This window comes from Nyctibius grandis, chromosome Z (genome assembly GCF_013368605.1).
Source record: "Nyctibius grandis isolate bNycGra1 chromosome Z, bNycGra1.pri, whole genome shotgun sequence".
Lineage (NCBI taxonomy): Eukaryota > Metazoa > Chordata > Aves > Nyctibiiformes > Nyctibiidae > Nyctibius > Nyctibius grandis.
The window spans coordinates 53741390-53767388 of NC_090695.1; the positions used below are offsets into that span (position 1 = coordinate 53741390).

General features: G+C 43.2%; 1 protein-coding gene across 3 annotated transcripts in view; it reads left to right on the forward strand.

Moving 5' to 3' along the window:
- Positions 1-25999, forward strand: part of MCC (MCC regulator of WNT signaling pathway) — a 247572-nt gene that overhangs the window by 205938 nt on the left and 15635 nt on the right. For all 3 annotated transcript variants that reach the window (XM_068423654.1, XM_068423657.1, XM_068423656.1), the window contains 3 exons: positions 6693-6927; positions 24116-24322; positions 25261-25358. In XM_068423654.1, coding sequence (XP_068279755.1) covers positions 6693-6927; positions 24116-24322; positions 25261-25358 — 540 coding nt within the window. The remainder of the gene's footprint in view (positions 1-6692; positions 6928-24115; positions 24323-25260; positions 25359-25999) is intronic.

Here is a 25999-nt window from a genome sequence, read left to right on the forward strand (position 1 = left end):
TGCTCAAGAATTGTTTTCTGAATGTTGCAAATCCAACCATTTTGTTTTAAACCATTTCCTCTTCCTTCCCATTTCCCTTTGCCCCCCTCCAAATTCTTCATTCCCATGCTATTCTTTCGCACGTGGAGTGGCAAATGAACATCATGACAGAGTGGATTCTTCCAGGAAAAGCTAGATATTGCAGTTTTTCTGAAGACCTATAAAATAATGAAACTTAAATGAGCTATTATTGCAGAAGTGTTCCAGTCAAATACATCTGCTAGCAGCTTCATTTTGAGTCGTTGTCTGCCTGTAGTGTAATTGTACTCTGTGCAGTGAATATGTGTGCTTGTGTATTGATAGGAATTTGGCAAGCATCCTGGATAAATATAGATGAACATTTTTCTTTTTAAAAGTTATTTTGGTTTCTCAGATTCACTCTAAAACTTCATTTTAATTCAGTTTTTGAGCCAGTTCTTTATTCAAATGCTGTCATTTTTTGACACGTTTAGAAGTTTATTTTAGTACTATATCATTTCCTTTTCTTGCTGATGCCTCCTCCAAAGGATCTTATTTTCTGCCATGTGAATACCGTGGAACAGCTAAAAAGTGAGCAATAAAGTAACTGGAGGGAACAGGGTCCAAATGTGAGGTAAATTTTAACGTTTTATTCAAAGGAGTTTTATGGTGCACTTTCAGTCCAATAAAGCTGTATCTTCAGAAATTAATGTGGCAGCATCTGTGCTAGTAACACATTGATCACTCAATGTACCAAAAGTATTTATTGGCCTTGGAAAGAAGTTATACAAAGCTTTTTCAAATACTTGACTTGCCTCAGCCTGTGTGCACTTATGCCATATCTACACCTGCACGGGAACATGTTGTAAGTGGCCACATGTAGCAACACCTCAACTTAGGCTGAGCTTGTTTTCCATTCTGTTATTTGAAAGGGTCATTTTCTGTTCGTAACTACATCAGTGTTCTTCTTGCTTGTGAGATATCTGGTATTAGTCAAGGCGTAACTTTTTTTCGTGAAAACAATTTAGATAGTTTCCACTACTGACGGGGGAAATTGGTGAGGAGGGGCGGGGGTGGTGTTCCTGTTTTAGTGTTTATTCTCCTAGCCTTTCACTTAAAGTGTTTCGTAGTAATGTAGTGTCTACAGTCCTTGCTTTGTTAAACATCATTTTTGGTTTTTTTGAGGGAGAGAATAAGGGAGGGAGGTGTATGTGTTTGAGGAGGAAAATCATCCCTCATGCTCACTGTTTACTGTGAACTTTTGGTGGTCAGCTGGCAGTGTGTGTATGTGTGCACGTAATGTGTTGGCTGAATAAATAAAGTTTCAGCAGAGTATGATTAAAACGGCATAGGATTTCAAAGTTAATCAGTATAAACTGTGTCATGAAATGTAAAAATGCAAATGTAAATGCTTCTGTGTGCAAGAGGGATGTTTTAGCCTGAGTCATTATCATTGTAGGGTAATTTTTTCTGTCATGGAGCAGGATATTGTACTGAATAAGGTAACTGTTATTATCTGCTTTAATACATGTGGAACATGAGGAGAGAAGAGCTTCTCTGACTCACCTGAAGGGCACACAGCAAGTCAGGAACTTGTCATATGGGCATCCTGATCTGATCATCACTTACACATTGTCATCCCTCTCCCCTCGCCCCCCATGCCCAATGTAACTTGTCTTTATCTAAACATACATATTAGTGAAAATATTTCTGAGACTTTAGCTTCTCCATGAAATACAATTCTTCTTTCCTTCTGTTGTGTTCAAGTGATATGTGGTAGAGGTGTTTTCAGATTTCTCCTTCCGGTGGACCCTCTCTCAAAATAGAGGCATCCCCCCTTCAGCTTACTGACACATGACACTGTGCCAGCCTATAGATGGAAAATCTGTGTTAGTCCAAAAGGCACACACTTTTCTATGTTTACATCAGTAAATGTTCTGTCTCAGATTTAAAAAAAAGAAGATTTTGTCTTTAACTCTCCTCTCCCTGTCATTCTGGATTCTTTTTGTCTCCCTCCAGGACCCTAGTCCTGCTTTTTGGAGTTATTCTGCCTGTGTTGCCAGGTCTCTCAACCTGTTCATGCATGCTGCCTTGTCACTTGGCTCCCTGCGGCTCTAAACAGGCGTCCCATTGCCACAAACCTCCAGCCCTCTATGATTCTTTGATGTTGATGGTGTCCATTTCCTTTCCTTTTCCATTACAAGAGCAATCCAAGCAGAGACAGGAAAGCAGACCGTGGATTTCTAGCTGTTCCTTTAGGCTTAATGGTTTTTATTTGTCTTGAAGAACTTGGCAGTCTGTAAAACTGGCGAGCAGAACAAGCCCACATCACCAGTGAGTGCTGTGTGAACCACCATTTGGGGACCATTGCACTGGAATGAAAACATTTTTACATTATGTGGTTCAAACATGCTCCAAATCTGCAAGACTGATCTTTTGCCATAGCTGTTTCAGTGTTTCAGGCTTTTAGTTGCAGATTTGTATTGCTACCTTTTCCCCTTTGAAACCAACTGAGTAAAGAGGTAGTGGGATGGTGAAAACTCTCCTTTGCTGAGACTTGTGACAAATGAATAATTCTCCCTCCTGTTCAAAATCCTGTGGAACAGGGACTTATAATGGAATTGTTGACCCATCTTTAGCTTTGGCATTTCAAAAGAGATTCTGAATGTCAAATCACTGAACACATTCGCTAGTGACAAGTGATTAAAGACTGTAAAAGGGAACAACTGAAATGAAAAGAAATGAAATGCAAGGAAAGAGCATCACAGAGGTTGTTAGTGGTGAAGTGAATAAAAATAATAGCAAGCATCTCAACTCATTTGGCTGGCAGCAGCACAATAATGCTGCCAATTCATTTTTTGAAAATAGAAACAGGTCTGCAGTGTAGTTGGAAGTCATAATTATTTTAATGGACAGAAGCTAACTATAGAACATATATTGCCAACAAGGTTTGACTGATTGCACCTTAAAAAGAAGGAAACAAAAGAGAAGGACTCCAGTTGTAACACTGACTGAAAACAGTGGATTTTATTCCCTGCAGTGTTAGTAAGCCCATCCTTAGATCTGGATTCATGCAGGGAAAGATCTGGTCTCTTGTATGCAAAGGGAATTCTTTTCAGTATTATGCAGTGTCACAAAATATCCGACCTCAGCCAAATGTAGGACTATACCTTTCATCAGAAGCACCTCAGATTTCAGGTAAGTTGCTGACAGACAAGATTATCTTGGCTGAAGCATGCAAATAAGTTATTTAGAAATATCAGAACAGATATCTTAATGTTATCTGTGTAACACTTCATTGGTGGACTGAAGTAGTCTCAGAAGGAAGCAGGGTAGTTTCACCAAAGCTTCTGGGTTTAGCCAAATATAGTGGGTTTTGTCTTTTGGCAGGTTGGAATATTTTTCAGTTTATCAGGAAATTACTGTCTTTTGTCATTGTGCTGTTTCAGACCTCAAGCCACAACATTCACCTGGAAGATGGTTGGCCCTTGCATACTGTGTATCAAATGCATTCTTTAAAGTGTAAGGTTGCGTGCAGACACTCGAGTAAGTTTTGTGGATTCAGCTCTGACAGCGTTATTTTAGTTCTATCAACTTTTGTATTATCTGCAACATTGCTGAATTGCAGATTAATTTATTGACTTGAATTTTAACAGATGAACTGAAGCTTATACGAGGTTTTATGGACAAAATTCTGTAGTGTACAGAAGTTACTCACGCAGAGGCACTGTTGGAAGCCTCATTTATATCCATCCACTGCATTTTATACAAACACATGTGCACGCGAACACACACATGCATGCCAGCAAATAAAACTGCATGTTATACTATACCAACCTCCATATTTTCCACAGGCAGTATATGAAAATTAATTTGACATCATCCAGGTATGACATCATTGTAAAAGACTTGAAGGATGAAGTGAGTGGGAAGATTTCTTTTTGCTTGTTCTGAATACAACAGCAGTTAGAATGAGCAGATTGATGTTGTATTCCCTCCAGGTGTGATGAAATTGTGATCCTTTCTCTATCCTTAACCACATGCTTGAGAAAAGAGAAACTGCACATCTTCTGCAACAGTGTCAGTGGTTTTTGGATGGATGCATTATACTACATCGGCATTCTGCTGGTCTGTTTTTCTTTGTCCTGATTGCTGTTATAAGGGAGAGCAATATCTGAAAATCAGGATCATATGCTCACCAGCTGTGGGCCCTTGAATAGAGCAGCAGTGGACTAGCTGTTCTGATATTTCTGTTATGGCTGTGGAAAGCTGTATGGTGCGGCTTTTGGGGGAACACACCCTGGCAGAGCTGTGCTGTGGGAGTTCAGAAACACTGCAGCGTTGTTTTCATCCCTCATCATGCAGCCTCATTTTTACAATTGTCCAAAGTGGACTTTGTTTGGACCCCGACTTTATGCAACCCATCCACTCTTCTGGGTGGGGGCTTGCTGCTAAATGTAAGGGGAGAGGGAATGTTCTTACAGCTTCCTTGCTAAGCTCCCCTCACCTTCTTTAAAGAAAAAAAAAAAAAAAAAGAAGAGCAGCTTGCTAGCAATTCACCAGAGGAGCCAACTCAGCTGCAGACAGACAGGCAGGCAGGCAGCCAGGACTGAAGTAAAAGCAGCCTGAGTATCACTGGCAACAACTCAGACTCCCTTCCTCAGTTTGGACTGCTCTGCCCTAAAACATTTGTGCATAGCCGTGGATCTTCAAGGGCTGAAATCTGTGAACATCCAGTGAGTACGAGGTCCAACACCACATAACAATAGACTTTCAGCATTTTTGCTCAGGTTTCATTCCCAGCAGGAGAGCTAGGTTTTCTTTCCTTTGCAAGTGAAAACTGAGATGAGCTCTTTGTGTCCCAAGATTTGAAGCCTGTGTAGGCTTTAAAAGCTGTCCTTCCTCCAACAACAGCTGTTTTACATTCAATCCAGAAAAGCTGTGCAATTGCTGTCTTTGGGTGCTGAGGAAACTTGCAACATGACTTCAATACAGAATTAAATGTTTCTCACATTGTCTATCCCCATGATTTTTATATCAATATCTACTTCAGAGAGGTATCTTTAGACTAAGTAAAGCAAGATTTATTAAGTGTTTGGAGATTCTCTAATGAAGAACTAAGTATAAACAAAAATTTGTTTCAGCCTGAAAGGGTTTCTGTGTAGTGTAGGTACTGGGTGTTTTTAGCTTCACTGCACATGGAAACGGATGAAAACAAAAGCAAAGACCAGTTTACACTTGTGGTAAATACGGCACCTACTATCCCTCAGAAAAGGAAGGAATAATGGGAAATTGACAGAGAACTGTAGTAAAAAACTGTAATGCGATATTTCATGAGAGGGAAGGATTTTGAGAAATCTTTGTAGACCTGCCAATTCTCCATCTCCTCCAAGGCTGTGCTTGGAATTTGTGGGAAGACAGGCAATTATTTGACGCATTTAAAAATCAGTGTAGCTTTAGCTGAAGTAGAACCAAAGAAAAGAGGAAAATCAAGCCTGTCTTGAGAGTCTTCCCCTTTTTTCACATGCATAATATATTTTAGGACATCATCCTGACTCTCACAGCATGTAGTGGGTGGGTCTTTTTTTCTTCCTACAAAAATGTTCAACAGCAGTGCAATTTGATACAGAAAGTGATTTATTCCCCTGCTGATAACTGAGATCATCTAGCATTCCAGACAAGCACAGTTAATGGATGACTTATCCCTCACCCAGCAGCTGATTACAGGACCTCAGGAGACAGCAGGCAGCTTTGAGTGAGGTTATAGAAACAACACGACATTTTGTTTTCCTTTTAGTGTTATTGCAACTATATTCAGCCCTGGAATGCTACGGTCATATCAGCCTCGGCCCCCTGCAGCACTGGCATGCGTGTAGGTGGGTAGGCAGGACTGAGCCACCCTTGCTCTAAGACATTAGTTCTCCCTTTCTGCGATCTCTGTGTAAACATTTGTGGAGCAGAGTAACGGGCAGTCATTTGTTTGATGCCTGTAGATAGGAGAAGTTCCACCAAGTCTGATTATGACCTTTTATTAAAAATCCTGCTAACTTACAGGTTGGTTTTTAAACACCTTCAGACCTCAAGGAATGTCAGTGTACTGAGGAGTACACCTTAACATGAATTGAAAGATGTTGCTTCCTGGCAACTGCCAGTGGAATTTTACTCAGGTTGATTCCTACAAATATCCATTAAATATATCTGAGATGATAACTGGTATTGCCATCAGCAGAGATAAATGAGGTCTGGGCTGATTCTTTTTTCTTAGCAGATGCTTCTTCCTAAAGAAGATGAAGATTCAGTGCCTGAGCAGCAGAGGGAAATTTTCCCTGCTAGAGTATTGCTAAGAAATCTTAAGTAGCTTTTTTTTTTTTAAATTAAAAAAAGAGACTTGTTTCAGAAGACACCATTCCAAGAAAAGCAATTCAGTTACATGTCACTAAATATCTGGCTTTGCAGAGAAGTTGTCACATGATTCAATTTTCTCATGCAGCTTAGAGAATTAATTTCTTTTCTGAATTTGTCACACCCCTCTGCATCTTCTGAACATTGCAACATCCAGTCCACACTACATGTGTCCTTTCTATGAACTTTTAAGTAAGACTCAGATGTGTTGATGAAGTATTGGGAGAGTGTTTGATGTAAAAATACAGATTTTGTTCCAAATGTTTTTTTAATACTGTTCTTTCTCTTTCCAGTACTACCAGCTCAACTGCAAGCAGTTGTGATACGGAATTTACAAAGGAGGATGAGCAGCGGCTGAAGGATTACATCCAGCAGTTGAAAAATGACAGGGCAGCAGTGAAACTGACAATGCTGGAGCTGGAGAGCATCCATATTGATCCCCTTAGTTATGATGTTAAACCTCGTGGAGACAGCCAGAGGCTAGACCTGGAAAATGCAGTCTTGATGCAGGAACTTATGGCAATGAAGGTATTTTATTTGTATCCAACAGACTTAACTGCACTGCTGACAATGCCCCTGTGCTACAAAACATGCTCAGTCACACACATGGGAGGCTTTGATAGTGATCACTGGGTAATAAAGGGTAACTGTTGAAACAAATAATCAGGGCTGAAAATCCAGTAGTCAGAAAGTGACAGAAGGCAGTGCATTAACGGTGACGAGCTATGTGTGTTTTGAATTAGGCGAGGACTTCATCCGTGGCTCTAAATTTGGAATGCTCTCCTTGATAACCAGATGCTCTCTCTAAGAGATATGGCAGCTGAGTTGCTTGAGGGTGACCAAAAGCATGATACAGCACTTCCCAAGAGACAGTTCATTACTTCACTTACAAGCTTGCAAATGTGCATCTTGAATATTTGTGAACTGAAGCAGAACAAATTCACCTCCTTTTAATATTGCTGTGGGAGGAGAAATGGTCTGTCAGAAGCTATCATCCCTGATGCTCTCCAGTGGTCAGTCACAAGTCCAGAGCTGTTCTAGGCACTGTGTTGCAATCTGTAGCTCAGTTCAGAGCCCAAGCAAAGAGTGCGATGTGTAATGACTTGAAGTAACAGAGGTTTTTGGAGAAAACTCTCGTCCTTCAGGCCTGGTTTATACATCCAGTTCTAAAGATATGATCTAGAAAAACTGACCTTTATTGACCAATTATAGAGTATATATAATTTTTAATCTGCCTTCTGTATTGACTTTGAGAGAGGTGAACTAAAACATATGAACATACTAAAGGCAATACAAGTATATGTCTTAATTTAGAAATTGTCTGGTTTTGGTTCAGTTTAAATAAGTTTAATTTCTGCACGTTAGCAAGTCCTATTTTAGTCAACTAATGGCAGATAGGTCAGATGATGGTTTCACGTGGGACAGCAAATCCTAATAGTTTCGTAAGCTTCTACAGCTATAGATTTTTCTTCAGATATGCTCCTGCTGGCTGACTGGTAGCTTAGTAATGATAATTATGTTCTTAGCGGTGCTGCCTTTGCATGGTGACAAATACAATTTTGCAATAATGCATTCAATATTTGTGGTTCAGAAAAAAAGATTGCCTGCTACTAGTCAGAAGATTTAAAGTTACGTTAGTTGTTTTGAATATATTGTGGCAAACAGCAATATATTCCCCATAATTAGAGCATGCAAGATGTGCTGGGAGACATTTGTAGATAATTAGATGTATATTTCAGATATCACACTTCCTTCTCTTTTGCGTCCAGATCTTCCCTGAAATCTCTTGTACACCATTCTTACCTCTATCTTTAAATTGATCGGTAAAGGCAAACTGCAGAGCTATCCCTTGTGATTAGTGACCTTGCATTCCCTGACCTGCAGGAACACCCAACAGTTGTGTACTGTAATTTCTGGCACAGTTTTGAGTGCTGGTAGTCCTTTTCTTCACTAAATGATCATCTAACACATTTTTGACTTGTGGTTTCCACTCATAACTTTTGGCTGGACCTAGCAAATTGGGTTTTCCCTGCAGGAATTGTCCCTAGAAGAAGAAGAATAAATCTTTCTTCTTGGTTGGTTTGTGTGCAGTGCATAATGGAATAGACACAGATTTTACATAGGTGGATGAAGTCACCTTCAGTCCATTCTGTACAGAGAAACTGTATACTGTTATTCATTGTAATTTGTTGTACTTTGCTGGAATTCACAACTGCAGAAAATCCCTAGGTTTCCAAAATGGATATGGTGAAAACTCAAGTTTGTCAAAGCTTGGAATTGATTTGTTGGTAAGTGCTCTCCTGCTACAGATATTGAAAACTGCATTTCTTCTGTACATAAAGCATTACAAGAGGCACAGCTACACTCTGCGTGCTTTGGTCCCAAGAGAATGTGCTACCTTATTAGCATCCGTGGTTGTTGCTCAGGTCTGCATTACACCTTGCTCATATGTTCAGCAAGCTATAACATAGCTAAACCTAAGGGCAGGACTCCTGGGTGTCTTAGCTTTCTGAGTGTCTTGTTTGTATCTATTATTTGGAACATGCATCTCATACAGAAGAGCATACGCATCTGCCTTCTTCTGAGACAACTGGAGAATTTACATTTTCTTACAGTATTTTATTTAACTTGAAGCAGGTAGACTCATCTGTGCTGCAGAGGACTTCATCATGTAGCAGCTCTTAATCTGTTCCACATTCTTAGCAAAGATTGATACGGCTTGATGGAGCTACTCAAGGATTCTGCATTGCTGGGTCTTATCACAGAATCACACAGAATCACAGAATGTTAGGGACTGGAAGGGACCTCGAAAGATCATCTAGTCCAATCCCCCTGCCAGAGCAGGATTGACTAGACCATATCACACAGGAACGCGTCCAGGCGGGTTTTGAATGTCTCCAGAGAAGGAGACTCCACAACCTCTCTGGGCAGCCTGTTCCAGTGTTCAGTCACCCTCACCGTAAAGAAGTTTTTCCTCGTATTTATGTGAAACCTCCTGTGTTCCAGCTTGCACCCATTGCCCCTTGTCCTGTCAAGGGATGTCACTGAGAAGAGCCTGGCTCCATCCTCATGACACTTGCCCTTTACATATTTATAAACATTAATGAGGTCACCCCTCAGTCTCCTCTTCTCCAAGCTAAAGAGACCCAGCTCCCTCAACCTCTCCTCATAAGGGAGATGTTCCACTCCCTTAATCATCTTCGTGGCTCTGCGCTGGACTCTCTCTAGCAGTTCCCTGTCCTTCTTGAACTGAGGGGCCCAGAACTGGACACAATATTCCAGATGCGGCCTCACCAGGGCAGAGTAGAGGGGGAGGAGAACCTCTCTTGACCTACTAATCACACCCCTTCTAATACACCCCAGGATGCCATTGTCCTTCTTGGCCACAAGGGCACACTGCTGGCTCATGGTCATCCTGCTGTCCACTAGGACGCCCAGGTCCCTTTCCCCTACGCTGGTCTCCAACAGGTCTGCCCCCAACTTGTACTGGTACATGGGGTTGTTCTTGCCCAGATGCAGGACTCTACACTTGCCCTTGTTATATTTCATTAAATTTCTCCCCGCCCAACTCTCCAGCCTGTCCAGGTCTCTCTGAATGGCTGCGCAGCCTTCCGTTGTGTCAGCCACTCCTCCCAGTTTTGTGTCATCAGCGAACTTGCTGACAGTGCACTCTATTCCCTCATCCAAGTCATTAATGAATATATTGAATAGTACTGGTCCCAGTACCGACCCTTAAGGGACTCCGCTAGACACAGGCCTCCAGCTGGACTCAGTCCCATTGACCACGACTCTCTGGCTTCTTTCCTTCAGCCAGTTCACAATCCACCTCACTACCTGATCATCCAGACCACACTTCCTCAGTTTAGCTGCGAGGATGCTGTGGGAGACCGTGTCAAATGCTTTACTGAAATCGAGATAGACCACATCCACAGCTTTACCATCATCTATCCACCGGGTTACGTCCTCATAAAAGGCTATCAAGTTGGTTAAGCATGACTTCCCCTTGGTGAAGCCATGCTGAGTGCCCCTAATGATCCCCCTATCCTTGATGTGCCTAGAGACAGCACCATGACCTGCTTATAACAGCACTTATGACCTGCTGCTGTCTTCCTGAAACTTGTATCTGTGTTAGAATCTCTGCTGCATCTTTTGGCACCTTTCATTTGTGACTCCCAGTAAAAACTTACCACCACATCAGTCATATTGCTTCTTGCATCTATGTGTTATGCGATAATGTCCTGAAAATGCCTTTACACCATTAGTTCTTCATTATTGATGAAAATGATCCATAAAAAGATGGTTTCTCTGTTGCCCAGTTTATTTATTTTACTGATCCAGAGTGTAAGACATAGTGGTCCGCCAGTACTTCTATAAAATCCAATTCTTTGCTTCAAGCAATAATTAACCAAGTTTCCAAATATATTCTCATCTGCAGTTTGTCATCATGCAGTGGTCTTGCTTTGAGGTCAGTTGTTGTCATGCCCCAGTTAGCAAGGAGATTACTTCCAATGGGTGTAAATAATTCTTGATTTACAGCCTTTCTGCATTTCAAAGGACTTAATCTAGATAAGAAGTCTCAGCTTTCTACACTGATAATTTTTCCTCTTTTGTGTACAGGTGGTGATAATATTGCTCATAATGTGCTTTAAGACTACAGTCTCTTTGAGGAAGATGTTAAGAATCCTGTTCTCCACCGTTGTTACAGCATGTCATGCTCTTTTAGATGTATATTGTAAAATACAGTTAAATAGAGTATGGCATTTATCTGCTCTGATATTTGTTTTACTTCTGAAGGCTGGTATATTCTACCTTGTGTGCTGTGATCCTCCTGGAGTCCCTTTTCGTGACTTTTGGAACTTTTTGACACATGAGAGTCCTTGCTGTATTATTCTTCTGACATTACCACATCCAACACAAATTTTAATTTTGAGGATGCTGTGGTGTTTCTGATTATATTGCATCAGGAGTGTTTAATTTTCATTCAAGTTTTCACCCAAATTCAGAATTACAATATGACTGCAAGTACAAAATATTCCTCAATATTCAATTAATTAGTTGTCATGGTTTAAAGCTGGGCCGGCTATTAAACCTGTGGCAGATGCTCTCTGTTAACCCTTCCCCCCACCCGAAGGGAAAGGGAAAGGGAAAGGGAAAGGGAAAAGGGAGAGAGACTTATGGGTTGGAAAGTTAAAACAGTTTTAATAAACTATAATAATGAAAAAGAGTATAATAGTAATAATAGAAATAATCAAATATATACTAATATATACAAAACCAAGATCAAGCTCCCCCGATGTCGGCCACGTCACCACGGGCACTGCAGGGCAGGCTCTGGGAAGGCCCAGGCTGGGCCCAGCAACGGTCGAGAGCTGGATTCAGGGATGCACGGATCGGGATCGGGGGCAGCAGGAAAACAGACAGAGTCCTCCTTGGACACTGGCCAAAGGCTCAAGCCGCAGAAGCAGCCCGAAGCAGCAGAAACACCCAAACACCAGCAGGCAGAAGGGGCAGGGGGCAGAAGAAGAGCAAAAGCAGGAAGGGGTGAGACCCTCGTGATCCCCCCGCTTTATACCAAGAATGACGTGTATGGGATGGAGTACCTTTGTTGGTCAATTTTGGGTCACCTGCCCTGTCTGCTCCTCCCTGCAGGTGCGACCCCCCTTCAGCTCTTCACTCGTAAGCAGTGAGGAATTTAGCAGTGACCTTGGTTTCTCTAAGACTAAGTACAGCAAGAGCCTTTCTGCATAACATCCCTACCGGTGCCTCAGTGATAACTATAAACTTCGAGTGTTATCAATCAGTCCTGGAAGCAGACACTGTCTGCAAAACATGCAGTTACTTTCAGAAAGTGCAGTTACTTAGAAGAGACTTAGCTGAAAGTAAAAATCACTGAAAGGAAAATTGACCTGGTTTAGGCCAAACCAGGACATTCTACCCCTTATTCCATACCATTCCCGTCATACTCAGATTACCACTACCTTTTCATTTTCAAATATATATACACATATCACTAGTTTATGATTCATCTCTATACAAAAAGTTCTTTAAGTTCATTTAGTTCAGGATTGTGGGTTTCCATCTGGCTAGCAGTCTCTCAGGGAAGGAGACATGGTATGAGTTTTGTCACGGTTCGTGCCCATGGGTTGCAGGTTAAAGATGTCAGTCTCGAGGAGGTTACTGGACGCCACTTGCAGCTAGCTCTGGTCTCATCACCACTGTCTTAACCTGAAAGACACTTATGAACACTGTTAGTATTATGCAACAATTAACATCATACAGTTCGGAATTAAGTATTCTCACCCAAGATTAGATCACCTTCAGGGACACATCGGACTCCACCATCCTGCAGCATCACCCACCAAGTACATCCAGGTCCCTGAGCAAAAGCAATCCCACGAATGGGTTTTACCTTTGCCCGTAGCAGGAAGAACCCAGACAGTTTTTCTCAACAGATTCCTTTCATGCACCACAGGGACTTTATCTCCTTCTACTGTGTGTAAAAGGTCCGACTGAGCAGGGCCAGCTTGATTGATAGATCCCCTGGTGTTAACTAACCAGGTAGCTTGTGCCAAATGCTTATCCCAGTTTTTAAAGGTTCCACCCCCCATTGCTTTTAGGGTAGTTTTTAACAGCCCATTGTATCGTTCAGTTTTCCCAGATGCTGGTGCATGATAGGGGATGTGATATACCCATTCGATGCCATGCTCTTTGGCCCAGTTATCTATGAGACTGTTTTTGAAATGAGTCCCATGGTCCGATTCAATTCTCTCTGGCGTGCTGTGTCACCACAAGATTTGCTTTTCAAGGCCCAGAATAGTGTTCCGGGCAGTGGCATGGGGCACAGAGTATGTTTCCACCCATCCGGTGGTCGCCTCCACCATGGTAAGCACATAACGTTTACCCTGGCGGGTTTGAGGGAGTGTGATATAGTCAATTTGCCAGGCCTCCCCATATTTATATTTCAGCCACCGCCCCCCATACCACAAAGGTTTTAACCGTTTGGCTTGCTTAATTGCAGCGCATGTTTCACAATCATGGATAACCTGTGCAATAGAGTCCATAGTTAAGTCCACCCCTCGGTCATGAGCCCATCTGTATGTTGCATCTCTCCCTTGATGACCTGAAGTGTCATGAGCCCACCGAGCTAAAAATAGTTCACCTTTATGTTCCCAGTCCAAATCTATTTGGAACACTTTAGCAGCCCGATCCGCTTGTTGGTTGTTTCGATGTTCCTCAGTTGCCCGACTTTTAGGTACGTGAGCATCTACATGACGTACCTTCACGACTAGTTTCTCTAGCCGAGCAGCAATATCTTGCCACAATTCAGCAGCCCAAATAGGTTTACCTTTGCGCTGCCAGTTGCTTCGCTTCCACTGCTTTAACCACCCCCACAAGGCATTTGCCACCATCCATGAGTCAGTATAAAGATACAGCCTTGGCCACTTTTCTCGTTCAGCAATGTCTAAAGCCAGCTGGATGGCTTTTACCTCTGCAAATTGACTTGATTCACCTTGTCCTTCTGTGGCTTCTGTGACTCGTCATATAGGACTCCATACAGCAGCTTTCCACTTCCGATGCTTTCCTGCAAGATGGCAGGATCCATCGGTGAACAGGACATACTGCTTCTCATCCTCTGGTAGTTCATTATATGGTGGGGCTTCTTCAGCACGTGTCACCTCCTCTTCTGGTGGCATTCCAAGGTCTTTGCCTTCTGGTCAGTCCATGATCACTTCTAGGATTCCTGGGCGATTAGCGTTTCCTATTCGAGCCCTCTGTATAATTAATGCAATCCATTTACTCCATGTAGCACCAGTTGCATGATGAGTAGTAGGAACCTTACCCTTGAACATCCAGCCTAGTACTGGTAATCGGGGTGCCAGGAGAAGCTGTGCTTCAGTACTGATTACCTCTGAAGCAGCTCTAACTCCTTCATATGCTGCCAGTATCTCTTTTTCAGTTGGCGTGTAATTGGCCTCAGAGCCCTTGTATCCTCGACTCCAAAATCCTAGGGGTCGACCTCGAGTCTCTCCTGGTACTTTCTGCCAGAGGCTCCAGGTAGGACCATTGTTCCCGGCTGCGGTGTAGAGCACATTTTTAACATCTTGTCCCATGCGGACTGGTCCAAGGGCTACTGCATGCACAATCTCTTGTTTAATCTGTTCAAAAGCCTGTCGTTGTTCAGGGCCCCACTGAAAATCATTCTTCTTTCTGGTCACTTGATAAAGAGGGCGTACAATCTGGGTGTAATCTGGAATAGGCATTCTCCAGAAACCCACAATGCCTAAGAAGGCTTCTGTTTCCTTTTTGTTAGTTGGTGGGGACATAGCTGTTATTTTGTTGATCACCTCTGTCGGTATTTGGTGACGCCCGTCTTGCCATTTAATCCCTAAAAACTGTAGCTCCCGGGCAGGTCCCTTGACTTTGCCTCTTTTTATGGCAAAACCAGCTTTCAGAAGAATTTGGATTATTTTCTCCCCTTTGTCAAAAACTTCTGCTGCTGTATCACCCCATACAATGATGTCATCAATGTATTGCAAATGTTCTGGAGCTCCACCCTTTTCTAGTGCAGTCTGGATCAGTCCATGGCAAAGAGTAGGACTGTGTTTCCACCCCTGGGGCAGTCGATTCCAGGTGTACTGGGTACCTCTCCAGGTATAAGCAAACTGTGGCCTGCACTTTGGTGCCAAAGGAATAGAGAAAAATGCATTAGCAATGTCTATGGTGGCATGCCACTTGGCTGCCTTTGACTCCAGTTCATATTGAAGTTCTAGCATGTCTGGCACAGCAGCACTCAGCGGTGGTGTAACTTTGTTTAGGCCACGATAGTCCACAGTTAATCTCCATTCTCCATTAGACTTTTGCACTGGCCATATAGGACTATTAAAGGGTGAGCGAGTCTTGCTAATCACTCCTTGATTTTCTCATTGTCTAATCAGTTTATGAATGGGGATCAGGGAGTCTCGATTGGTGCGATATGGTCGTCGGTGCACCGTGGTAGTAGCAATTGGCACCTGTTGTTCTTCAACTTTCAGCAACCCCCCAACAGAAGGATCCTCTGAGAGGCCAGGCAAGGTAGACAGCTGTTGAATGTCCTCAGTCTCTACAGCTGCTATACCAAAGGCCCATCTATACCCTTTTGGGTCCTTAAAATACCCTCTCTTGAGGTAGTCTATGCCAAGGATGCATGGAGCATCTGGGCCAGTCACAATGGGGTCCTTTTTCCATTCATTTTTAGTTAGGCTCACTTCGGCCTCCAATACAGATAACACTTGAGATCCCCCTGCTATTCCCGAAATACTGATAGATTCTGTCCCTTTATGATCCGATGGCATTAGGGTGCACTGTGCACCAGTGTCTACCAGGGCTCGATACCTTTGTGGTTCTGATGTGCCAGGCCATTGAATCCACACAGTCCAATAAACTCTGTTGTCCCTTTCCTCCACCTGGCTGGAGGCAGGGCCCCGCTAATTAAGGAATGGATTCGTGCTGCTCACAGGGATTGGACCTTCATTTCCCTTATTCACATTTGGGAAAAAGGGATTTGAGGCCCATCTACCGTGACTGGAGTCCTGCTCACTGGTAACTGGAGCAGCCATCCTCCTAGGAAAATTCTCTCTGGTATTCCTTTTAGCTTGCAACTCACATACTCGTGCCTGTAGGGTACTGGTAGGTTGTCCATGCCATCTGCTCATGTCCTCCCCATAATCACGCAGGGCAAACCACAGGATACCTCATGACGTGTTCTGTTTCCTTTGAGCTGGTCCTGTAGGAGGGCGTTTTCTCTTAACAGCTGCAACACGGGCCTGTGTAGGTAGAGAGTCAAGTTTATTATCTATCCTGGACAGTTTGTCTGGCAGTTGTTTAAATGAGTCCTTGTTCTCCTTAGTCAGTTTTTCCACAGCCGAGATGCGTGCCTGCAGTGGGGAAGAAATACTATCTTCATACTGTCGCATACAGTTAGCCATTTCACCCACAGTAGAACGTGCCATAGCATCTTCTCCCCAGACTAATATTGACAATGTATGGGTGTATGTCAGTGGAGCATTCTTCACAACCTTCCGGAACATGGATCGGTTGCATTCCACTTCATCAGGATCTACAGGAGCTACAATTTCCCGTGGGTGTCTATAAATGATCTCTTGCACAGCTAGTTGTCTAAGGTAGTTAATACCTTTTTCTATAGTGGTCCATTTGCTCAGGTGGCTCATAACATCATCTTTATAGGGATACCTGCTCTTTACAGCTGACAAGAGTCACCTCCAGAGACTGATAGTGTTTGACTTTCTTGCAAGCGCCTTATCAATACCACCATCTCTGGACAGGGATCCCAACTGTCTGGCTTCTCTGCCGTCTAATTCCATGCTATCCGCCCCATTATCCCAGCATCGGAGCAACCAGGTAATAATAGGCTCACTCTCATAGCGGCTGAAGTCTTTCCTTATATTTCGCAGGTCCTTCAGGGATAAGGAGTGGTAGGTTATCTCTACGTCCGAGTCCTCCTCCTGTGATAGTTCTGCTTTAGAAGGACCTTTCTTCTGTGATGGGTCTGCTTTAAAGCGACGATCAAGGAAACCCCCATCTGTGTCGGGCCCTGACTCTGCCTGAGAAGGGCCCTCACCTGGGTCATGTGATGGCCCTGCCTTAGAAGGCTCTGAGTCATCATCCTTCTCTTCACGAGCTGATTTCTTTTGGTATTTCTTCCTGGTTACAGGAGCGATTGGTACAGATTCGGTAGATGCTGGGGTCTGAGTAGATGCAGTGGCTTTTGTGGGAGTGCTGAGACTCGTTAGAGTCTGAGTAGCTGCAGTGGCCATCTTGGGGGGTGTAGCAGCTGCGGTGCAGGCTGCCAAGGTTTCAGTGGATTTAGTAGCTGTAGCGGCAGCACACGCTGTAGGATCTGAGGTGGCTGCATAACACCGACACCTGTCCCTGCACCGATATTTAATCTTATCCCACATCAGAAACACATTCAGGACAACCGAAAATAAAAACATGCCACCTAGACAGCACCATCCTAATTTTGCAAAATCTAGTGGAATCAGCTTGGCAGAAAAGGATAAGGTACTATTTCCCGAAGTAAAATTGGAAGTGTAATCATTAACAGAATCCGCTAAAGGATGCCCGGAGCATGCAGATGAAGTCGCTGCTACCGATTCGCGATTAAAGCTGCCCATCATTGTGTCATAGAGATAAGAGAACGGAATAATAACTGCCCAGTTTATCACAGTATAAATCAGTATCAAACCTCATACCAAAACAATACATTTCGACCAGCGCCCACTGCTAAACCACATGTAAACATTCATAAGAAGCAAGCAATAACACAGTGCCCACGGCAGGTAAGGCAGCATTGCAATACTCAACTGTGAAAGAAACTCTATAAAAAGACGAGATAACACAGCATTCAAAAATGACATTATCATCTTCGCTATCTGTTTTAATTTCCAACCCCTCGTAAATCTCAAAGGAAGAAATCTGATACTCTCTCGGCTGAGCTCTCCGGGTCTCCCCCCGCCGGAGCCGGGATTCGACTTATCAGAGCAACCTGTTGGAGCTTCTCTCGAGCCCCACGTTGGGCGCCAATAAATCTGTCACGGTTTAAAGCTGGGCCAGCTATTAAACCTGTGGCAGACGCTCTCTGTTAACCCTTCCCCCCACCCGAAGGGAAAGGGAAAGGGAAAAGAGAGAGAGACTTACGGGTTGGAAAGTTAAAACAGTTTTAATAAACTATAATAATGAAAAAGAGTATAATAGTAATAATAGAAATAATCAAATATATACAAATATATACAAATATATATACAAAACCAAGATCGAGCTCCCCCGATGTCGGCCACGTCACCATCTGCACTGCAGGGCAGGCTCTGGGAAGGCCCAGGCTGGGCCCAGCAATGGTCAAGAACTGGATTCAGGGATGCACAGATTGGGATCGGGGGCAGCAGGAAAACAGACAGAGTCCTCCTTGGACACTGGCCAAAGGCTCAAGCCACAGAAGCAGCCCGAAGCAGCAGAAACACCCAAACACCAGCAGGCAGAAGGGGCAGGGGACAGAAGAAGAGCAAAAGCAGGAAGGGGCGAGACCCTCGTGATCCCCCCGCTTTATACCAAGAATGACGTGTATGGGATGGAATACCTTTGTTGGTGAATTTTGGGTCACCTGCCCTGTCTGCTCCTCCCTGCAGGTGCGACCCCCCTTCAGCTCTTCACTCGTAAGCAGTGAGGAATTTAGCAGTGACCTTGGTTTCTCTAAGACTAAGTACAGCAAGAGCCTTTCTGCATAACATCCCTACCGGTGCCTCAGTGATAACTACAAACTTCGAGTGTTATCAGTCCTGGAAGCAGACATTGTCTGCAAAACATGCAGTTACTTTCAGAAAGTGCAGTTACTTAGAAGAGACTTAGCTGAAAGTAAAAATCACTGAAATGACTGCTAGATTTGGTGCTTCAAGTCTGTGAATTTGCATGGGTTGTATAAGTCCTCTGCAATCAACTGGAAGAGTGACCACTTACTACCTCCTCCTTCAGGGTTTCATTTTGTAAATGCCACTTGTGCTTTAGGCCCACACTCTGAAGAAGCAGGTGTGTTAAAAACTGCAAAATGTTTCACGAGCATCCTGTAATTAGAAAAAAAGGGGATAGTAAATATACAAAGGTAATGTTGTCATTGAAATTTAGACACTATCTTTAGAAAACATATTTTCATGGTAAAAATTATTGCATTTCTAAAGACTAATTAACTCTCTAAGTAAACCTGGGCTACTTAAATTTTCCCACATGAAACATTTCTGTTGCCACCATGTCCCACAGATTGTATGTGTCCATACCAGAATCATAGAATCATAGAATAGTTTGGGTTGGAAGGGACCTTTAAAGGTCATCTAGTCCAACCCCCATGCAATGAGCAGGGACATCTTTAACTAGACTGGATTTCTCAGAGCCCTGTCCATCCTGACCTTGAATGTTTCCTGGGATGCGGCATCTACCACCTCTCCGGGCAACCTGTTCCAGTGTTTCACCCTCCTCATTGTAAAAAACTTCTTCCTTATATCTCGTCTAAATCTACTTATTTCAGTTTAAAACCGTTCCCCCTTGTCCTATCACTACATGCCCTTGTAAAAAGTCCCTCTCCAGTTTTCTTGTAAGCCCCCTTCAGGTAGTGCAGAGCTGCTATAAGGTCTCCGTGGAGCCTTTTCTTCTCCAGGCTGAACAACCCCAACTGTCTTAGCCTGTCTTCATAGTAGAGGTGTTCCACCCCTCTGACCATTTTTGTGGCCCTCCTCTGGACCCGTTCCAACAGGTCCATGTCTTGTGCTGAGGACTCCAGAGCTGGACACACCACTCCAGGTGGGGCCTCACAAGAGCAGAGTAGAGGGACAGAATCGCCTCCCTCAGCCTGCTGGCCACTCTTCTTTTGATGCAGCCCAAGGTATGGTTGGCCGCCTGGGCTGCGATCACACGTTGCCGGCTCATGTCCAGCTTTTCATCCACCAGTATCCCCCAGTCTTCTCCACAGGCTGCTCTCAATCCCTTCATCCCCCAGCCTATACTGATACCAGGGGTTGTCTCGACCCAGGTGCAGGACCTTGCACTTGGCCTTGTTGAACCTCATGCAGTTCACGTGGGCCTACTTCTCAAGCTTGTCCAGGTCCCTCTGAATGGCATCTCTTGAGGCATGTCAACCACACCACTCAGCTTGGTGTCATCTGGAAACTTGCTGAGGGTGCCCTCAATCCCACTGTCTATGTCATTGATGAAGATATTAAACAGTACTGGTCCCCGTATAGACCCTTGAGGGAACCAGTTTTCACTGATCTCCATTTGGACATTGAGCCGTTGACCACTACCCTCTTGATGCGATCACCCAACCAATTCCTCATCCACCAGACAGTCCACCTATCAAATGGATGTCTCTCCAATTTAGAGAGAAGGATGTTGTGGGGGACCGTATCAAAGGCCTTACAGAAGTCCAGACAGACGACATCCGTAGCTCTTACCTTGTCCACTGATGTAGTCACTCCATTATAGAAGGCCACTAGATTGGCCAGGCAGGACTTGCCCTTGGTGAAGCCATGCTGGCTGTCTCAAACCACCTTCCTGTCCTCCACGTGCCTTGGCCTAGCTTCTAGGAGGATCTGTTCCATGATGAATCCTCAACTGTAGTTTTAATTTTTTGTGTCAACTTTTCACAGAATCACAGAATTACAGAATGTTAGGGATTGGAAGGGACCTCGAAAGATCATCTAGTTCAATCCCCCTGCCGGAGCAGGAATACCTAGATCATATCACACAGGAATGCGTCCAGGCAGGTTTTGAATGTCTCCAGAGAAGGAGACTCCACAACCTCTCTGGGCAGCCTGTTCCAGTGTTCAGTTACCCTCACCGTAAAGAAGTTTTTCTTCATATTTATGTGGAACCTCCTGTGTTCCAGCTTGCACCCATTGCCCCTTGTCCTGTCAAGGGATGTCACTGAGAAGAGCCTGGCTCCATCCTCACGACACTTGCCCTTTACATATTTATAAACATTAATGAGGTCACCCCTCAGTCTCCTCTTCTCTAAGCTAAAGAGACCCAGCTCCCTCAACCTCTCCTTATAAGGGAGATGTTCCACCCCGTTAATCATTTTCGTGGCTCTGCGCTGGACTCTCTCTAGCAGTTCCCTGTCCTTCTTGAACTGAGGGGCCCAGAACTGGACACAATATTCCAGATGCGGCCTCACCAGGGCAGAGTAGAGGGGGAGGAGAACCTCTCTTGACCTGCTAACCACACCCCTTCTAATACACCCCAGGATGCCATTGGCCTTCTTGGCCACAAGGGCACACTGCTGGCTCATGGTCATCCTGCTGTCCACTAGGACGCCCAGGTCCCTTTCCCCTACGCTGGTCTCCAACAGGTCTGCCCCCAACTTGTACTGGTACATGGGGTTGTTCTTGCCCAGATGCAGGACTCTACACTTGCCCTTGTTATATTTCATTAAGTTTCTCCCCACCCAACTCTCCAGCCTGTCCAGGTCTCTCTGAATGGCTGCGCAGCCTTCCGTTGTGTCAGCCACTCCTCCCAGTTTTGTGTCATCAGCGAACTTGCTGACAGTGCACTCTATTCCCTCATCCAAGTCATTAATGAATATATTTTCTATTCCTTCCTCTTCCTTCCTTGGGAACCTCTGTAAGACACTGGCTGACAGTTCTTCCATTTCTCCCGTTTTGTCTTTGCTTCTTTACTTCAAAGTCACATTGTCTTGACATGAGAAAACTTATGTATGGGGGCTGCTTTTGGAGTCAATGATATGTCTTCTGGGACAGGATGCAAACTTGTGATTTCACATATGATCATCTAAGCTTACAGTCTTCATAAACAAAGGAGCTAACCATTGATCCTAAAATTTATTTTGAGCTAGGATATGTAGTACGAACAAACATCCAGTCTTTAAGTTAAAACTTCTAATTGATGGGAAAAATGAGTTCCACAGATTCATTGTAGTAGTGGTTAAATTCAGTTTTTTCTTTTAGGAAAGAAATGTTCCTTTTTTCTAGGCTGAATTTGCCTGGCTTCATCTTCCAGCCTGGGCAGATCTTGTCATGACCCTCCCACACATAAAGCCCTTTGTCAAGAATATCTTCTATTGACATAAGTGCCAAAATACTCCACTCAAATTACTTCTCAGCCTTCACCAAGCAGGCTAAGTAGATTAATGGCTTTAGAAATAGAGGCTTAAGAAGCTAAATGCATATGCCTATGTATACCAGACAATCCAGTTCAACTCCTGTAACTAAATTTCCCCATCATTATTTATCAGTATTATTTACATTTTTACTGTTGACAAAGGAAATTAATGGTAAGTTTGCCTAACAACTAGATTTCTGTAAACCACATTGAATGAAACTCTGCTTCTAACCTTCAGTTCACAAACAAGTAGATGAATAAATGAATGATTTTAAAGCTCATGCAAACCTTTCCAAGCCTGAGGGGTTTTAGGCTATGGATTTTATTTTTGCATGGTTGGTGATTCTGAATAAGCCAGTGATTACCTGTGATTACTATATGCTGGTTGTAACTGTGCTACACTGTGTGCACTGCTTACACTTAATCCGGACAGCAAATTTTTGATAGGAACTTAGATTCTTTTCTACAGAAAAAGTTAGTCTAAATGTGTGCCAAGATTTATGTTTGTATAATCTTTGTTAATAATGGATATAATACAAAGAGCATTATTTTTGAAGGGTAAGGTAAGACACCTCTGATATTTTTATGACTAGAATTTTTTTTGTTTAGCATAATTTAAAAACAGTGATTTGTTCCTAGACTGGCCACACAAGAAGAAACTTCTATCTTTCAAAGATGTTTTCACAGTGAACAAGTCTAGAACTGAACTGTAATACAGAAAATGGCTGCATGAACTCGGTGTTCACCCATGAGTGACCTAGGGCATGGCAAGCTCAACAGAGAGAACATGATTCTGCATTGTTTTTTCTGTTTGTTTTGTAGGTTTTTGTTTGTTTGATGCTGGTTTTTTAACACATAATGTAAATTATGTTTTAGGACTACCTCTTCAAATATTTTGTGGATGCTGGGTTTTCCTGGGTTCAGAAAACAACTAGACATTTTGTGGAGAAACTTTTCTGAAGTGTTGTTAAACACAAAGAGCCTTCTGGTTCAGGATACCCATGAGCTGCTTTTCTTAGAATCATTTTGGTAGGAAAAGACCTTTCAGATCATCAAGTCCAACCATAAACTACCCCTAAACTGCCAAGTCTACCACTAAACTAAATACCTCCAGGGATAAATACCTCATGGGAGACTGGGAGCAAGGGAGCAAGTGCTGAAAGAAGGGTCACTGCATTCATGCCTTGTCCTTACACTTCTGCCCAGCCACTGTCAGAGCAGATGTTAAATCAGAGATCTGTCCCCAGACAGCAGTTGTTGTGTTACAATAGTTGACGGCCCTGTCACAAATATCAGAGTGGCAGGAGAACTACACACAAGAACTAGGTTTCAGAACTGAGCTTCCTTCTATGAAGTACCAGTGTCCATCTTCTGTGGATCATATTTATGGAAGGATATAAGCAAGTGCAATTTTGTCAACCTCCAGTTGTGTATAGTTGCGGTTCTGGGCATCTAGAGGAGGGAGATTAAAAATGGACATCCAATGGTGCCATACCCAGTTGCCGTTTTTGAATAACTCATTCTACCACAGAGGCTGGTATATGTGAGGCAGGAATATGTGTTCTGTGTTTGCTGCCCTAGTCCCTCAAACCTGTTCCACTGTAATGAGATCAACCAACTATAGTTCTTATGTATCAATAAGAAACTGGAATCTGGCATTTAGGGAACTGTTTGACAAGAAAGTCAAACACTCCTGTCCTTAGGGCAATGGCCTCTGAAGGGCAAGGTAGAACCAGAGAAATTTCAGCAGCTGTGGCAACACTCTCAGGTCCCTGATACCCTAGTTTCAGCATCATATTAGCTGCTCTGTTGCCTCTGAGCTTATTTCTGAGGCTGATGAAGGGATGGCACAGCTGGTCATATTCCCTTAGTCTCAAGATCTACTGGTCTTTTGACAAATATACTATGTGACTATAAAAAGCCTTCTGGATGCTGATAGTGTTCTCCATGGAAAGAACACTCAAGTAATAGGAGTGGATGAAAACCTTGTTTAACGTCATCTTCCTTTAGGTATGTAGTCCCATGAAGCAGCATGCTGATAATGTTTCTTCAACAGGAGGAGATGGCAGAGCTCAAGGCACAGCTTTACCTGCTAGAGAAGGAGAAGAAGGCATTGGAATTGAAACTGAGCACTCGAGAGGCCCAGGAGCAGGCCTACCTTGTCCATATTGAGCACTTGAAGTCTGAAGTGGAAGAGCAAAAAGAGCAGAGAATGAGGTCTCTCAGCTCAACCAGCAGCGGAAGCAAAGACAAATTGGGCAAGGTCAGGAGTCAAACAAGTTTCCAAAATCAGTGTAAACACAATTTATTGTACTCCTCCCCTCCCTATAGCAGTGTTTAGCACGTTAATCATTCTCCTCTTTTGTCCATAGGTACGTCTTTTCTCTCTTCTGCAGTTGTTAGGTGATTCTTTCCATGCTGTGACTTACGAGGACTTTGCAGAATTACTGTTAAGCCTGGGCTAGAAATAAAGTTGTCATTTTGGGGAGGAGTACAACAAAGCCACTCTTGCCAAACATACAAGCAACTGTGGTTGAACATGTTGTGTCTTGCCTATTGCCACTCAGTGGAAACAGTGGAAGACAGTCTAAGCAAAACACCATCCTCCCCCTACACCAAACACAAAATGTGAAGAAACAGAGCTCATTTCTATCAAGTAGTTAGAGCATTTTAATTACAGTCTCTTTTTCAAAGTCAGACAGTTTGTAATGATTTGAGAATGAAGACTTTTCCACCCTTAGTATAATGCAAAATGAACGGTTTTCTGCATTTACATTAATAATATGCATGAAGATATAGTTATACCTAGAAAAACTTCAATCCTGTTATTTTAAAACAAAATCCAGAGCTAGTGTATAACTGTGTCTTTCTTATTTAAGTGTTTCTTGCACAGCATCATCCGAATTGTTTGATCCAGTGCTTCGTTGTTTCAAGTGTGGTGTCAAAAGTAATATAAGGCACCAGCAGTTATGCACACTATAGCAGCATTCTGCAAATCAGTGAGCTGTGGTGGTTTCAGAAACATTTAGAAGGATTTGTGAAGTGTTAATCCATTTTGTTGATACACTGCCATGTTGTTGTGACATTGTGATGTTTATTTCACCTCCATTTTAAAAGTAGCTGCGAACTAAGAGGTTTTCAGAGTTTTCCCATTAAGATGGTAAGTCATTTCAAATTACATGACCTTTCCTCATTTCTCAGGAATGCAGCGATGGTACCGCAACACCGTTAACACTAGCTGAGCTGAGACCATACAACGAGAGTGAACTGACTGCTGAACTGACAAACGCACTCAGGCGGTAAGCATCTTCCTTCACCAGAGACATGGCTTGTTCTGTAGGTCCAAGGCAAGGTTTAGTTCTGAGCCTTCGCTCTTACCCTCGTGTGGTTTTAAGGGTGATCACAGATTTTTCCTGTGAGAAGGAAAAGGATCGAAGTTCTTCTGATCTCCCCCTCACTTTTGCTGTGGTTCTTCAGCTGATGAAAGGCCTTCATATGGTGCTCAGCTCCATTCTTGAGGTTCTCTAAAATTCAGATTAGCTTTATCCTTAAGAAACCTTGAAGATGTCGGGAACGTCCACATCCAGGCAAGAATATGAGACATGAAACAGTGACATGACTTGCTTGAGGGCATGCAGAAAACCTTTAGTGAAGTCAGGATTTGAAGTGTGATCTTTGGTTAAGAAGGTTGGTTGCAGATTAGAACTTGGGTAGGAGTTACAGCAGTGGGAATTGCAGTGGTTTTGATGACTTAGATGCTGCATTTGCCTCCTGAGTATGTAAGTAGAGCCACAGTTCAATTACGAATGACATTGTTGTGTGATGCATTAGCTTTCCAACGAGAAGGAAAATTGATGTCTTGACAAACTGCTTTTATCAACAGCCAGGTTTTAAGCCAAAGCTTTCAGTACAGTTATACATTAACTGGGTGTTTGTGCAG